General features: G+C 37.2%; 1 protein-coding gene across 12 annotated transcripts in view; it reads left to right on the plus strand.

Annotated features, from left to right (window-relative positions):
- The window catches only part of LOC117787242 (phosphatase and actin regulator 4), a 103,930-nt gene extending 90,397 nt beyond the window's left edge, over positions 1-13,533 (plus strand). For 5 of the 12 annotated variants that reach the window (XM_034625719.1, XM_034625714.1, XM_034625712.1 and 2 more), the window contains 7 exons: positions 6,140-6,394; positions 7,590-7,835; positions 8,019-8,373; positions 8,871-8,900; positions 11,544-11,896; positions 11,974-12,250; positions 12,990-13,533. In XM_034625719.1, the coding sequence (XP_034481610.1) occupies positions 6,140-6,394; positions 7,590-7,835; positions 8,019-8,373; positions 8,871-8,900; positions 11,544-11,896; positions 11,974-12,250; positions 12,990-13,005 (1,532 nt within the window). In that variant the 3' untranslated portion in view covers positions 13,006-13,533. The remainder of the gene's footprint in view (positions 1-6,139; positions 6,395-7,589; positions 7,836-8,018; positions 8,374-8,870; positions 8,901-11,543; positions 11,897-11,973; positions 12,251-12,989) is intronic. The other 7 variants (XM_034625720.1, XM_034625716.1, XM_034625725.1 and 4 more) reach the window with 4 other exon arrangements.
- Positions 13,534-13,871: the final 338 nt, after the last annotated feature.

Genomic DNA, 13,871 nt, shown 5'->3' on the forward strand with positions numbered 1-13,871 from the left:
CAATCTAAACAAAATCTTTCAAAACGTTATTCGTTCGCTTATGAATGACAAGTATTGCGCTTCAGGCATTAGGCTAATTGACTGTGCCAAATCGTATATCAAAATCCAACAAAAGCAACCAGAAAGTCAACAAAAACTATTAACACTTTGTTCACAAAGAGTCGGGAACTAGAACTATTCCAATTGAGACGCCCACGCCAGATACAAGATACAAGATACAAAAGGCAGACACCTTGACAGGCCCACAGAATGAATTGAGGAAAATTAATTAAATTTCTATTTCTCACTTTACACCCCGCTGTGAATCGCCCACAGAGATTTCATTGGGGATTTGTTTGCATTTGAATTCAGTTGCTAAGACGACGACAACAAATCTCTGGCTAATCGCATCAAAAATGCGGCAGTGGCAACGACGACAAAAATATTTCAAGTGGTCTATTTATAAAGTGGCCTGTATCTGTGTGTGTGAGTGTGTGTGTGTGTGTGGATTGCATAGCTGACTATATTTGCTTTTGATGACTGTGTTCGGCCCATAAGACCAGTCGGCCATTCGGCCTTCACCTTTGTACACAATTTCGTTTAGATATTCTCTGCTTGCTCCAGACACTAAGCTCACAAATTATTTATTTATACGCTGCCTTTTCAGTCAGTTTTTGTTGCTGCTGTTTGCCATTTGGTTTTTAACAATTCGTACATAAAGTAAACTTAATTTATTTTTAATCGCCATTTAATTGGCTGCCCGCTGTTTTTCTTACACTCGAGATTGCAGCATAAAAACTTTTAATTGCTCCTAAGGTATTTTGCCTTACTCCTTCCCTTCTCCTTCACTATCTCAACTCTGTTGTGATCTGTTGTATGGGCGAATGTTGGTGGCTGGGGAGCTGGTTGCTGTTTATTTTTGTGTTCAACTCTTGAAATGCCAAACGCATTTGCACCACCATCCACCGACAGTTCACAATTGTGGGCCAATGTGTCGACGACATCGCCTGTTTGCGATGCGATGCGACGCAGCACCTACACCTTTATCCACGAATATAACATAAAACGTATATTGAAAATAAACATTTGAGCGAGCGAAAGGGCAGAGTTCAAGTATAATTTACTTATAAGCTGACGGCTTTGCCAGAAGTACCTCTCAAGTTTTTGGATATTAAGTTAATGCGGTTTGACAAGTGCCTGAAGGCATGCTAAGTGCCAGCAGACGATGCTCTTGAAATTTTGAAGAAATGTTCAATTACTTTTGTGGCAGATGATGTGAAATTAAAACTGACAGCTAAAGCCCAAAAGCGACCACCTGTAAGACAAACAAAATGTAATAAATATTTATTAAAAATACTTGAAAACAAATCAAAGCTCTTTGAAAGAAAATTGATTATGTGGAAAACAAAACATGTATTAAAATTTATCCAGTATATTTTGAAAAGCATATTAAATTCACTGTAAGACAAACAAAATGAAAAATAAAATTATAAATAACAAATCAATTCTCATGAAAAAATCGTTTGTTATGTGAGAAACAAAAAATATTATCAAGAACATTTTTAATAACATATAAAGTCTGTTTAAAAATATATTAGTCGAAATTTTTTAACTCAATCCAAAAATTCAACTAACTTATGAATTCCATGAAATATTTTTTACAAAGCATAAGCATTCTTTAAATTTATAATGTTTAACTACTCAAGTTCTTTATATTTATTTCTTTTGTAACAAAATGATAATAAAAGAATTGATTTCTATTGAAAATATCTACAGAAATATTTAATGCTTGTCATTTAAAAGTGTATCGATTGGCCATATTTCGAAGAGTTAATCTACAGTTTATATATATATATATTCCAATCAATTTCATTTGACCTCAGGCACAACACGAGCGCACATGCGAAATGCACAACACAACTCCGGGCTGAAAACATATTCCACATTGTACTTTCCTTAAGAGCAAATAACAAATTCAGCAGCTGCTCGAGGAGTACCGAGGAAGAGAGAAAACTTCATAAAAATGTGTTTCAATCAATAAAAATTGAGGCAGCAGCTCATAGTTGAAGGGTTTGTTGTCAAACAAATGGGAACACAAAACACTTTGAAAGTACAAAATGTTTTTTCTATCGAGCCAGGCAAATGGCATCTAGACACTTGTGTTATAGTCCTTGTGCTTCGTCTATAAATGTGAATTGTGTCTCGAGCAGAAAAGAAATGTCAAAATCGAATCGACAAAACATATGCAAATTATGGGCAAGACTAGGAAAAAGAAGGCAACGATTGACTCAGAATAGAATGCTGTTACAAATTGTTTTATATATATCATTATTTTGCTGTGCAAGTGGGGAAATTCAAGGCGCATGAATCACACGGCCTGCAGGTGGGCGTGGCAGTTGCAGTTTAACGATGTGCCATTAATTAAATTTAATGAATTATGTCGGGGCGTTGATATTTGGCGGCTGCAACAAATTTTTGTGCACAACGCGGCGTATACGTGTTATACACAATTAAGGCCAAGAGCTGAGCATAATCATGGGCGTGCCAGTGGCACGAGCACTAAATTTTGCCACAGCAGTTGCTGCAGTTGTTAAAGTGAAACCTGACTTAAACCAAAAGGAAAAATCCTGGCCCCTCGGGCGTATGGTTAACGTAATAAATGTCACAGCCATTTGACAGCTTCTCTGGAGCAGCCGACGCTCATTTTGAGTGACGTCAGCAGCTGTGGCTGTCGGTATCATGTGCAGATGCCCCTCCCCCCCTTGCAACAATTTTGTTGCCTCATGTTGCCTCTCGTCGTTGTTGTATTCCCCAGATGCCAACTGCCGTTGCTGTGCAGGCTTTCTCTTTCACACATGCCTTTTCCAAATGAAAATTAGGCTATGAAAAGGCAGTGCCTACACGAGCCTTCGGTTATGTTTTTGCGGCGATGGTGCGGTGGTGCTGTGGTGCGTCCTGGCCTGAAATTCACAGCCTCACATTGTTTATTTATCAAATATCCACACGCTGTCGGAGCAAAAATCCTGAGCCGAGAACAAAAGCGAAGCCGCAATAAGAGCAACAACAGAACATACACATTAGAATAAATGACTATGGAAATACCCTGTAATGTTATGAATTAATGAATTTGTGTGAGGATAAACTATATTTGAGCTCAATAAGAAATTATCTTCATATCAAGTGAAGTGATTTTTTTTAAATTTTCAGAGTATAAAACCAAATAGACGTCGTTTGTTAGGTCTTTTTTAGGCCATGTTTTCAATGCCCTGTTGTTGTTTTGTTTGCCTTGACCAAACATGAAACCGCACTATTAATTTGCGGCTTCTTAACAAAATTCCTGTCTGTTGCGAGTATTTTTATGTATTTGTTTGTACTTTATAAATGAATCTGTGCATTGTACACTACGGAATTGCAATTCCCAATGACGTCACATGTCTGCCACATACGCATTTCATGTTGCATACTTATTGGCATTTAAACTTGTGACTGTAGATATAAGTAATTGATTAAAAGGCAAAATGTGCCAGCCAGATGTTGGCACTGGCTAATTAGGGGACTAAACTTTCTGGATAATTAATATTGTCATTAGAGTGCGCACGAAGAATGAGAGAAAGACTGAGATTCTTATGATAATCAAATTGATATATGTGGCATTTGGCAATGACATAAACTAGGCTAAGAGCTTTGCTTAACCAATGCTTTAGATCAATTATATATTCACTTAAATGCTTAGATTTTCATACATAAAATTGGGAGCATAAATCTTCATTTTATTTTTGGCTTAAAAGCTTGAACCTTACTCAAAGCTGCAAATTTGTTTATTTTTATGCTATAATTCTTGCCTGCGGCTGTTGTTTTTGTTGCTGAGAGTGCTGTCAGCTCATAAATTCTAAGAGACACCAGATGAGAGTGTGAGAGGGAGAGAAAGAGTGTGAGCGTGAGAGAGGCAGCAAGTTGCCAGTTAATACAAAGATATTTGTCGCCATAATTTGACAAGCACATAAATTCATTAAAATATTTATATACATATATCCCTTTTCTCTCTCTTTCCCTCTCTCTCTCTCTGTCTGTTGGTCATGCTTGCCCTAGACTTTGGCCACATCATGAACTTGATGCATGAAAATGTATTTTCTTGGCTTTCAAAATGATTTCATTACTTCATCACTCGCATTGTCAAACAAAAAACAAATATATAAATAAACGAAATGAATGTATTTGTTTAATGTTTTTATTTATTTCTTCAAAATATTTTTGCAAACACGTCAAGGCATGCCTTTCTCTCTATCTCTCTCTCTCTCTCTCTTCGTCTGCGTCCCTCTCTCGCAGCTTTTCGCACTAGCTTTTCATTTGGCTCGCTGCCAACGGAATTTGTATCTGTTTCAAATAGTTTGCAGTCCCCCCACTTGCCACGCCCCCTCTGTTGCTTATTTAAACGCGCTTTGATATATATTTACGTGTGATTAGCAAAATTGGTTAACAGTTTCGCATTCGCTATGCATTTCTGCATTTGATTTGATTTTTATATACAGATTTTCCTTCTCGTTTTAATTTGTTATTAATTTGTTAGTGTTGCAGTTGTTTGGTTTTTATGTACTTAATTTGGCAATTAATTGCCACCGTGAATTTTCGTATTTTTTTTGGCCCCCGCCATTGAGTAATCAAGATATTTTCATTTGCTTAGACCATAAATATTGTGTGGAAAGTGCGCAGATTTTGCCCATCTACAGCTCTCAGTCTCTTTCCCCTCAAACGGCGGCTGTCTGTCAAGTGTAACATTTTTTTAATCACTGACACGCCAACGAGCAGCAGTAAATGAAAAGTATTTAAGCACTTGTTAGGAATTTTCTCTTAATTGCTTTTCGGGCATGTGGAAAATGATATCGTGCCGATTGCCCGTCTGTCCATCCGTCCGTTTTTAGCACTTTGCTATTTTCTTAGACAGGAAACTTCATTTGTTATGCTTGATTAAAATAGTCAGGAAAATAGGTTAGCAAGCAATTTCCGGTCTTTGACTTTTGTTGAAATTTAATATAGATATTTTCTGTACTTACTGAAGTGGAAATGATACTGCTTTTCCCTTATTTAATGTATACAAAAAACTCAGAATTGTCTGTGTCTTTGAGAAGCCTTTACTCCATTCCGTTTTGTGCTATATTTGTAAACGGTATCCGTATTTTCCTAGCGTTTCTTCTGTAAATACCTAACTTTAATGTTGTATTTGGAAACCGTTTATTTCTCTTTTGTTTGAGTTTTAATATTAAATAATTTCAAGCTTAAATACTGCGCAAATAGAGATAAGTTTTTGCTCTTGCAAGTTACACTAGTTAACACTACTTTTAAGACAACTTAATTTTTTGTTGGCAAATTTTACGATCTGACTTTAAACAATAAAATTTAGTTATTAAAAATTTATAACTGCATAAAATGTTTGAGAGGAAAAAGTTGGTTGAAATTTGTTGCCTAGTGTAGTTAAATACTGCTGCCTTTATACTCAAATACACTGGCACATAATTGTTTGCCATTTCTCATTATTAACGAGGTCGCCCCACTTACACAAGGACTTCAGAGACAACAACAACAAGAACAACAGCAATTTACATTCATTCAGTTTTCAGTTGTCCGTTGGGAATTTCTTTCTGGCCACGACTGTCCAAATGTGGTCGGGTGCACTATTTGGTGGCTATGAAGAGACCCGGACGCTTAACCCTTAAACAACAATTAAAAATATTACACTTGACCAACAGAGAGAGACAGAGAGACAGAGAAACGAGCAACAAAAGTCGAGCAATTGTGCAGATGTGAGTGTGTGTGAATATATGTATGTGAGTGTGTTTAAGTGCTTTGTGGGCACTCAAGTGGCCAGGCAAGCTGATGCTGTGCTGTGGCAGGCAATTTGCAGTGCTGCCAGCTGCTGGTGTGGTCAAGAGAAACCGAGCAAACCACCAAAGCAGCCACCATAACAATTAATGTAAAAGCTCATCAAGTATACGCAGTGGGGCCCACATGCTTCAGTCTGTCTCTGTCTGTTTGTGTCTAGCTAGTTTGGCACATATGATGGCTCGTAAATTAGTTGCTTGCACTTGTTAAACAGCTTATGCTCTTTTCTCATTTTCTTCTCTTTCTCATTCCTAATTTCTTTCTATCTCTAATTTTCTTGCAGAACCAAGAAAAGACAAGACTGATGCACAACAACACGGTGGCAATGGCACATTATCAACACCGAATATTGAGCAACCGACATGCCAGGGCTCCATGTTGCCACCACCCGGTGGTGGCGGTGGAGTTGGTGGCATGCACCAGCAGCAACAACACAACCAGGCCGATTCCAACAACAAACAGGAGCGACCCAACACTCTCGGTGGCAGCAACAAGCTGTCGCGGCGAGGTGTCAACATTTGCTATCACAACGAGCATTGTAAGTAGACATCCGCATCATCAGTGTTGTGTTGTACCATAATAGAATGCTAGAGTATTACAAATAGTTCACCCACAATCAGGCAAAGAACACGGTTGAAGCTAATTCATAAATTGGATAGAATTTTAATAAAGGATGCAAACCTCCAAAATTTTATTAAAGGTTCGGTTTGGCGGTTCGAGCCATAGAGCAAAACATCGGTTCGGTTCGCGAATTGGTTTATATACCTCCTGAACCCAAAGTTTGGGTTTGAACCTTGGTACAATTTCATACAAAAAAAATATTTGTATTATATATTTTTCTTTACATTTTGAGCTTATTAAATTTTTTTTTTTAAGAAATCAAATTTGGATGTTTATTCAAATTTATTTGAAGATTTAAATATGACTTTTTTAATCCGAAGTCTCAAATAATTGCGTAAAATTAGAAAACTATAAAATTTATGTAATTTTTTTTTTTTGAACCGAACCTTTTTTATAGAATGCGGTTCGGTTTAGGTTCGAATTCGCAAAGTAAATAATTTCAAGGGTTCGGTTCATAATCCTATTCAGGACGCTTAAAAACCCAAACCGGTTTGCAGCCTTGATTTTAAAGTGATGTAACTATTTTTATTGTTTTCTATCGATAGTATTCGATAACATTCTTTGAAATCCAACTCGCAGTAATTTTTGAGTATGTTCGATTGCATAAGCTCTAATTACCAAAAAATTTCTAGTGCATAGTTAGGACCGGTAGAAAAATTAACTGTTATGTTTTATTTTCGATTTATACGAACTTGATTATATAATGATGTAATAGTTTATATAACAAACTTCTATTTATCGATAGAATTTGATAGCTCGCAGTAATTTAGGCTACATTTTTATCTTTGTCTCAGATGATTATATTATTGATTGTTATCGCTGCAGAAAACTGTAATTTATCGATAGTATTCGATAGCGATTAATGTAAACAAACTCGTAGAACTTTGCTTATCATCGTTTCATATTGCTGATTTCCTTTGCCTGGTTACAATCCCACACAATTCTCACAACACACATTCAGACTCACACACACACGCACACTCGCATACACATTTGATTCACATGCTAGCTAAAGTAACTCATATTCACTCACTGTTTGTCTTGCGTCTCTCTTCCTCTCTGTTTCTTTCTCGTTTTGCCCCCGATTGTGTAATGTATCCCGGTTCATTTAGATGGCGGCGATGATGGCAAAATGGTGGGTGGACCACCGGGTAGCACACCACCGCCATATGCCGGTGGCCAGCGGCCGGGCGTGATGCTCAGCGAGCTGCCGGAGCCACCGATACCCGTGTCGGAGATTGGACCCATCCCACCGCCGCCAATGTTCTCCACGCCGAGCCCGACGCTCATCGCTGGACGACCGCACGGGCCAGGCGCCATGAATGATCAGGATTATCAGCAGGACTACGATTATGATGGTAAAAGAAAACGAAAATAACAAAAGAATGCCAGGCTAGCTTCAGCTTCAGCTTCATTACAAATGCGCACTTCATAAACTATGCTAGTGCCCCGCCCTTCGCCCAAAATATCAAAATATATACATTTTTAGAAAATTTAAAACATTTTTCTGACTCGATGATTTACTTTGCAATATCGCGCAGATCACGATCCCGACCAGGACGAGCTCGACTCGGATGATGAGTATGCGCCGTATGGTGGTAACCATGTTCGCGTTATGGACACGCAACGCGTCGAGGAAATTCCAGCCAAAGAGCCAAAACCAAATGCAGTTCCTCTCAAATCGGCGCTAAAGAAGAAGGGCCCAACCGTCTCGGCGTCCACGCCCGTTACGCCCACACAGGAGCATCACAGTGCCGCCCAAGCGGCTGCCATTTCCAATAGCAACGGCGGCATCGGTTCGATGGCCGCGGCAGCCGCAGCGGCGGCTCAGCATTCGGCCAGCCAGCGTCCGTTGGTGGTGCGCCAGGATGCGACGGGCAACAACTATTCGCTGAAGTGAGTATATCCATGGCACGCCCCTTTGCAACACGCCCACATAATTGTAGTTTCTTGCGTTTCGATTTTGTTTTTGATTGTAGTTTGAAATTTGTTTTTACTTAACTTTGTCTCTCTTCCAATCTCTCTCTCTCTCTCTCTCTATTTCTCTGTATAATCATCACATTTCTGCTGCAACAAATTTATCAATTGATAACGACGTCCCCTCGACCCCGACCTGACCCCTGTTTATGTATTTGTTTCATAATTATATTTATAACTTTTCTCTTTTGATATTTAACAATTTTTATTTTCATTGAATTTGGTTTTTGTTCTTCTTTTTTTGTGTGTGCGTGGTAAACACGTTTTCCCTCCCTTTCTCTCTCTATCTCTCTGTCTATCTACTACTCTACAACAACTACAACAACCAACAAATACCTCTACTATTACAACAATCAAATCAATCAATCAATACAATCAATCAACCAATACAACCCGAAAACGTACCTCGAAATCAGGCCTATACTACGACCACGGATTAGAATATGGTAAACATTTTTTAGCTAATTTATTTGTTATGTGGAACGTATGCCAAAACGCTTTTAGTGTATGCCCTTCCCCTATAACCCCCTCTCGCTCACACTCTATCTCCAGCTCCCGCTCACTTTTTATTTAATTGCTGTGACAAAACATAAAGAAATTTTTTATAATTTCACTTTGAGCTTACTTTGAAATACTGCAAACTAAAAATACTTAAAAATATTTGAGAATCACCTGAAAAATGTACTGCAAATAAAAATACTTTTTAAAGAATTTCAAAAAGCTCTTAAAGTGATACAAATTCCACAATGTCCACTCCCGAAAAATCCCCATGCACCTTAACAATCATTTTTTGGTTATGTGCTTTGATTTAATTTTAAACAATGCCCCTTCACAAAGAAGAAGAAGAATACTACACACACAACAAACGTCGCACACCCGCACAACACACATTTTTGTTGTTTTACTTTAGTATTAAATTACTAACTTTTCGGTTGTGTTTGCCATTAAGTTTCATTTTCCCGACGCCTTTCCTCTATTTTCTCCCGCCACGTCCCTCAATGTCGTATGTATAAATGTATGTGTATGTGTATGTGTGTGATAAAAGTTTTCGTTTGCTTTTTATTTGCTCTTTTGCCTCTTAGCATGTTTCATTTGGAAACCAGATTTCATTTCAAATTACGCGCGCTTTCAAGAACATGATATAACAAAGCATCATCATCATTTTAATTTAATTTTGTATGTGACACTGCATGTCAAAGACATAACAGAGCAACCCCTTTTCGAAGGAAAAGCAGGAAGGCAATTGATTCACATATTAATAAGCTGGAAAAGAAAAAAGGATGACAGTTGACATGTTCCACAAGTTGATTTCTGTAGCCAGCGATGCGGCATAATCGAAACTCAATTGAAGGCAACCGCACATGAGAGTCGAGTCCTTTTAGCCACGCCCAAACGGCCTCCATTTTTCCCCTTTTACAAAATATGCAAAGCGTCTGCAACAATGCGTGAAAGTGAAGCAACTGAACAGGAAATGCAAAATTCGTACATATTTATCATATATAGTGCATGAAGAAAATGGAGAAATAGTAATATAGTGATAAACACAAAGTTGAAATTGCTTTTCCCATTGCCAATGGCAACAACTTGGTGAAAAAGCAGTAAGAATATGGTCAAAATATTGGACAGCTTAACAATTTCCATAGCTACAACCATAGATCGACTTGTGATCAAATAATTTGTAAAACTGTTTCAGTTTTCGATTTCTTTCCTTGCTTAGACCCAAGACAATTGTATTAATTCATTTTACATTTCTTGGTAAATTTAATTTTACTTTAGATTGCAAATTAATTGTGTTAAAAATGAACGCTTAACTGCGCATCTAACGAGCAAGTTGAAGTACCTATTTAATTTGAAACCAATCTTACAAGATGTCAGAAAGGAAGAAGTGAAAGCTTAAAATGAAAGCGCAGTGAGACGCGAAATTTACAATTAACAACAATCTTTTGAACTAAGCTCATTTTAAGCAATTTTCTGTTGCTCGTTTTGATTAAGAGAAATTTCTTCGTATTGTTATTAGGTTAAATAGGTTTTTTTTTGTAAATTTACTAGAGTCTAGACAATGAAATAACGATGAACTGCTGTAAAGATATTTTGTAGAATTTAGAAAATAAATAAAGTGTCGAACCAATTGCAGTTGTTGAATTAAATTGAGTATCATAGGAAAATTATACTGATTCTGATTAGCTATTAGCTTATTCTTTTAGCTATTTTCTCAACTATTTTCGGTGCAATCTAAGCTCAATTGAAATAATTGACTACTTTAATATGCTGCCCTCATCTTGTAGTTTATTTTATTTGCAAGTAATTTTGATTTGTATTTGTATGTTAGAAAGTTAGAGTATACAGTGGGCGACAGTGACTTGCATAATTTGCTTAGAACTCGTTTTGCATGGTAATGTGGCAAGCATAGACACGATGCGCTGTGAATATATATGTATTTGTATATAGATATACAATTTATATATGTATACACTCTTAATGCGAAAGTGTTGCGGATGCGCCTGACAGGATATAGCATTCTGGGCGGGCTTTTCAGCCACGACAGCTTTAAGTACAAAGCCAACACACACTCACACACACACACACACACACACACATGTAAGGAAATGTATGCGAATGAGTTGCCAGATGTGCGCACACGTGTCGTTAAAAAGAAAACAACAAATTGCCGCAGCAACAGAAAAGAAAATAAAAGCGACTAAACGGCAGCCAAAAGGATTTTTGTTAGCAACAAAAAACTTTAAGGACATTTGCCTTAGAGTTATGCAGGAAGATGAATAAATTAAACACATACTGCTGCACTGGTATACTTGTGTGTGTGTGTGTGTGTGTGTGTATGTGTGAATCTGGCAGATTGCCCTGATGAGATTGCAGTGTGGAAAGTGTTAGTACATAATATTAAAATCCTGCTGCATGTTACACCCCCTCCCTTTCCCATTTCTTTTTTTTTTTTTGGTGTATGTGTATGTGAAATGTGACAAAGCTAATGACTAGAAATATTAGTTAGATAGTGCCCGAATTTAATTTGTATTTATTTAACCAAAAAATGCCGTTGACTAATGCCCAATTTGTTAACCCATTTCCCACAGCAGGCAGCAAATGTTCAATATTCAGTTGCCATGCACCGTTGAGAACAAGGAGAACACGAGGCCCTTTGTGATACGCGAAAGCAGCAGCGATAGTGATGAGAGTGATGGCCATATTGTCTATCGGGATGATGATAATGATAACACCAGGCTGGCCAAATTGGCGCGCAAGGAATCGCTATCGTTGAAGCTGCAATTAAGGCCCGATAAACAGGATCTGATCAATCGAAATATTTTGCATCAGGTCAACGATAACGACGTCAAGGAGTCCAAGGAGGCGATTGGGGCGCGCCTAATCAGACGACTGTCAATGCGACCCACCGCCGAGGAGCTGGTGGAGCGCAACATTCTAAAAAGTGAGTAAACAATAAATACTCGTATTATAAATAATCTACAACAATTGACTGTCGTTTTTTTTATCGCCTGTGCTTAGCTCAATCACCCGCCGAGGAGAAGAAACAGAAGGAGGAGAAGAAATCGTATTTACTGCGCAAGCTCAGTTTTCGGCCCACCGTCGAGGAGCTTAAGGAGAAGAAGATCATACGCTTCAACGATTATATTGAGGTGACGCAGGCGCACGATTACGATCGACGGGCGGACAAGCCATGGACAAGACTGACGCCAAAGGATAAGGCCGCCATACGCAAGGAGCTGAACGAGTTCAAGTCCTCCGAAATGGCAGTCCACGAGGGCAGTCGCCATCTGACGAGGTACAGTTTTTCCCACAATTAAATGCAATACAATTTGTGTCCTTGTCCAAAGTCCGATACCAAATGCCACAGTCAAAATTGACGACAAAATTGCCAAATGCCCAATGAAGTGTCACGTGCAGTTCACAGTTCACAGCAGCCACAGTTCAGTTTTAGTTGCAAATATTCCCAACTCTAGTTGTCCAATTGTTCACTCGTCCAGTTGGCCACTTGTGCGCTTTGTTCGTGCTATATATGTGGCCACAAAGGACTTTCTGTGGCCACTGCGTTTTGTCGTATTTTCCATGTTTTATTTTTTTTATTTTTCATTCCAACATTTCTATTTTCCTCTCTCAACTGCAGTATTTTTTACTGCTGTGGCAGCCAACTTTTTATAATGGCTTTTGGATTTTGTGGCATGGCATTTCAAGTTGTAGTACTTTAAGCCCCACGAGGCAAGCCTCCAAAAGCTCTGCTTTAACTAACTGATTGCAGCAACTTGAACTTACAGCTGGCTTACAAATTAGACAAGCAGGAGGGAGTCGCAAATAAGCTGGCAAATTTCCAGCTGCCAGTCAGTCGAATGCTCGAATTTAGTTTCAACTTTAAGGCAACTAAAAAGTTGTGTGTTGCGCCTTAATCAGAAAAGAAATCCAATCTGAAGAACACGTTGTCGCTGCTTTAACTTTTGCTCCGCAATCTGAAACGAAAACTGAAACTAATCTCAACTTTTGTAATTTTGTCATTGTTCTTTTTGCAGATTCCATAGGCCATGACGATTGCAATGGCAGCCACTTTCCAACAAATTACAACAACAACCCAAACAACAATTGTATTTTGTGCAACATCAAATTGTCAACAAATATCTAAAAGCAAAACATTAATAAAAACAAACATAAAAAAACTAAAAAAAAAAATCAAAAAAAAAAGAGAATAAAATAAGAGAGATAAACACACAATAAGAGAAAAGTAATGCAAATAACAATTTTAAATGGCATAAAATATTTAAAGAAATAAAGTGAGAAACATAATGAAATGCCGCATTAAAAGCATCTTTTATGATTTTTGTTAAATGCGATTTCCGCTCGGTTTTCTAATTATAAGTTATTTTCTGTACGTATTTGTGTTTCTATTTCTATTTTCTTTTTGTTAATTGTATGTAAATAAATCATTTTTTGGAAACCCAACTGAACGCAAATCAAAATATCAATTCTTGTCTTATGTAGATGTATTAAGTCCATTTGTTTACTCTTCAGTCAAGGCAATTATGTATTATATTATATATCAATGGAAGTGAAACAAAATTATACAAACATATTTTGATAAATAATTGAAGAAGAATTATGTAAATTATACTTATTCAAGTCAAATGGCAAATTGATTGCAGAGAAATTCTTAAGGTTTAAGCATAAATTTATTTTTACTGCTGCTTTCCATAAATTTTATAGATTTGAATTAAGCCAACTACAAAATAAAAACCGAAAATATTATTATAAAAAATACAAAAAATGAGAACAGTTCTTAAGCATATATTATTATATTTTAAATTAATGATTATTGTAAAAATATTAAACGTAAACAACACATTAATAATAGAGCTAAAAAAAAACAATAGAAAAACAAAACAGTGGATAAATAAAAT

Source organism: Drosophila innubila (assembly GCF_004354385.1).
Source record: "Drosophila innubila isolate TH190305 chromosome 3L unlocalized genomic scaffold, UK_Dinn_1.0 0_D_3L, whole genome shotgun sequence".
In the NCBI taxonomy this organism is placed as follows: Eukaryota; Metazoa; Arthropoda; class Insecta; order Diptera; family Drosophilidae; genus Drosophila; species Drosophila innubila.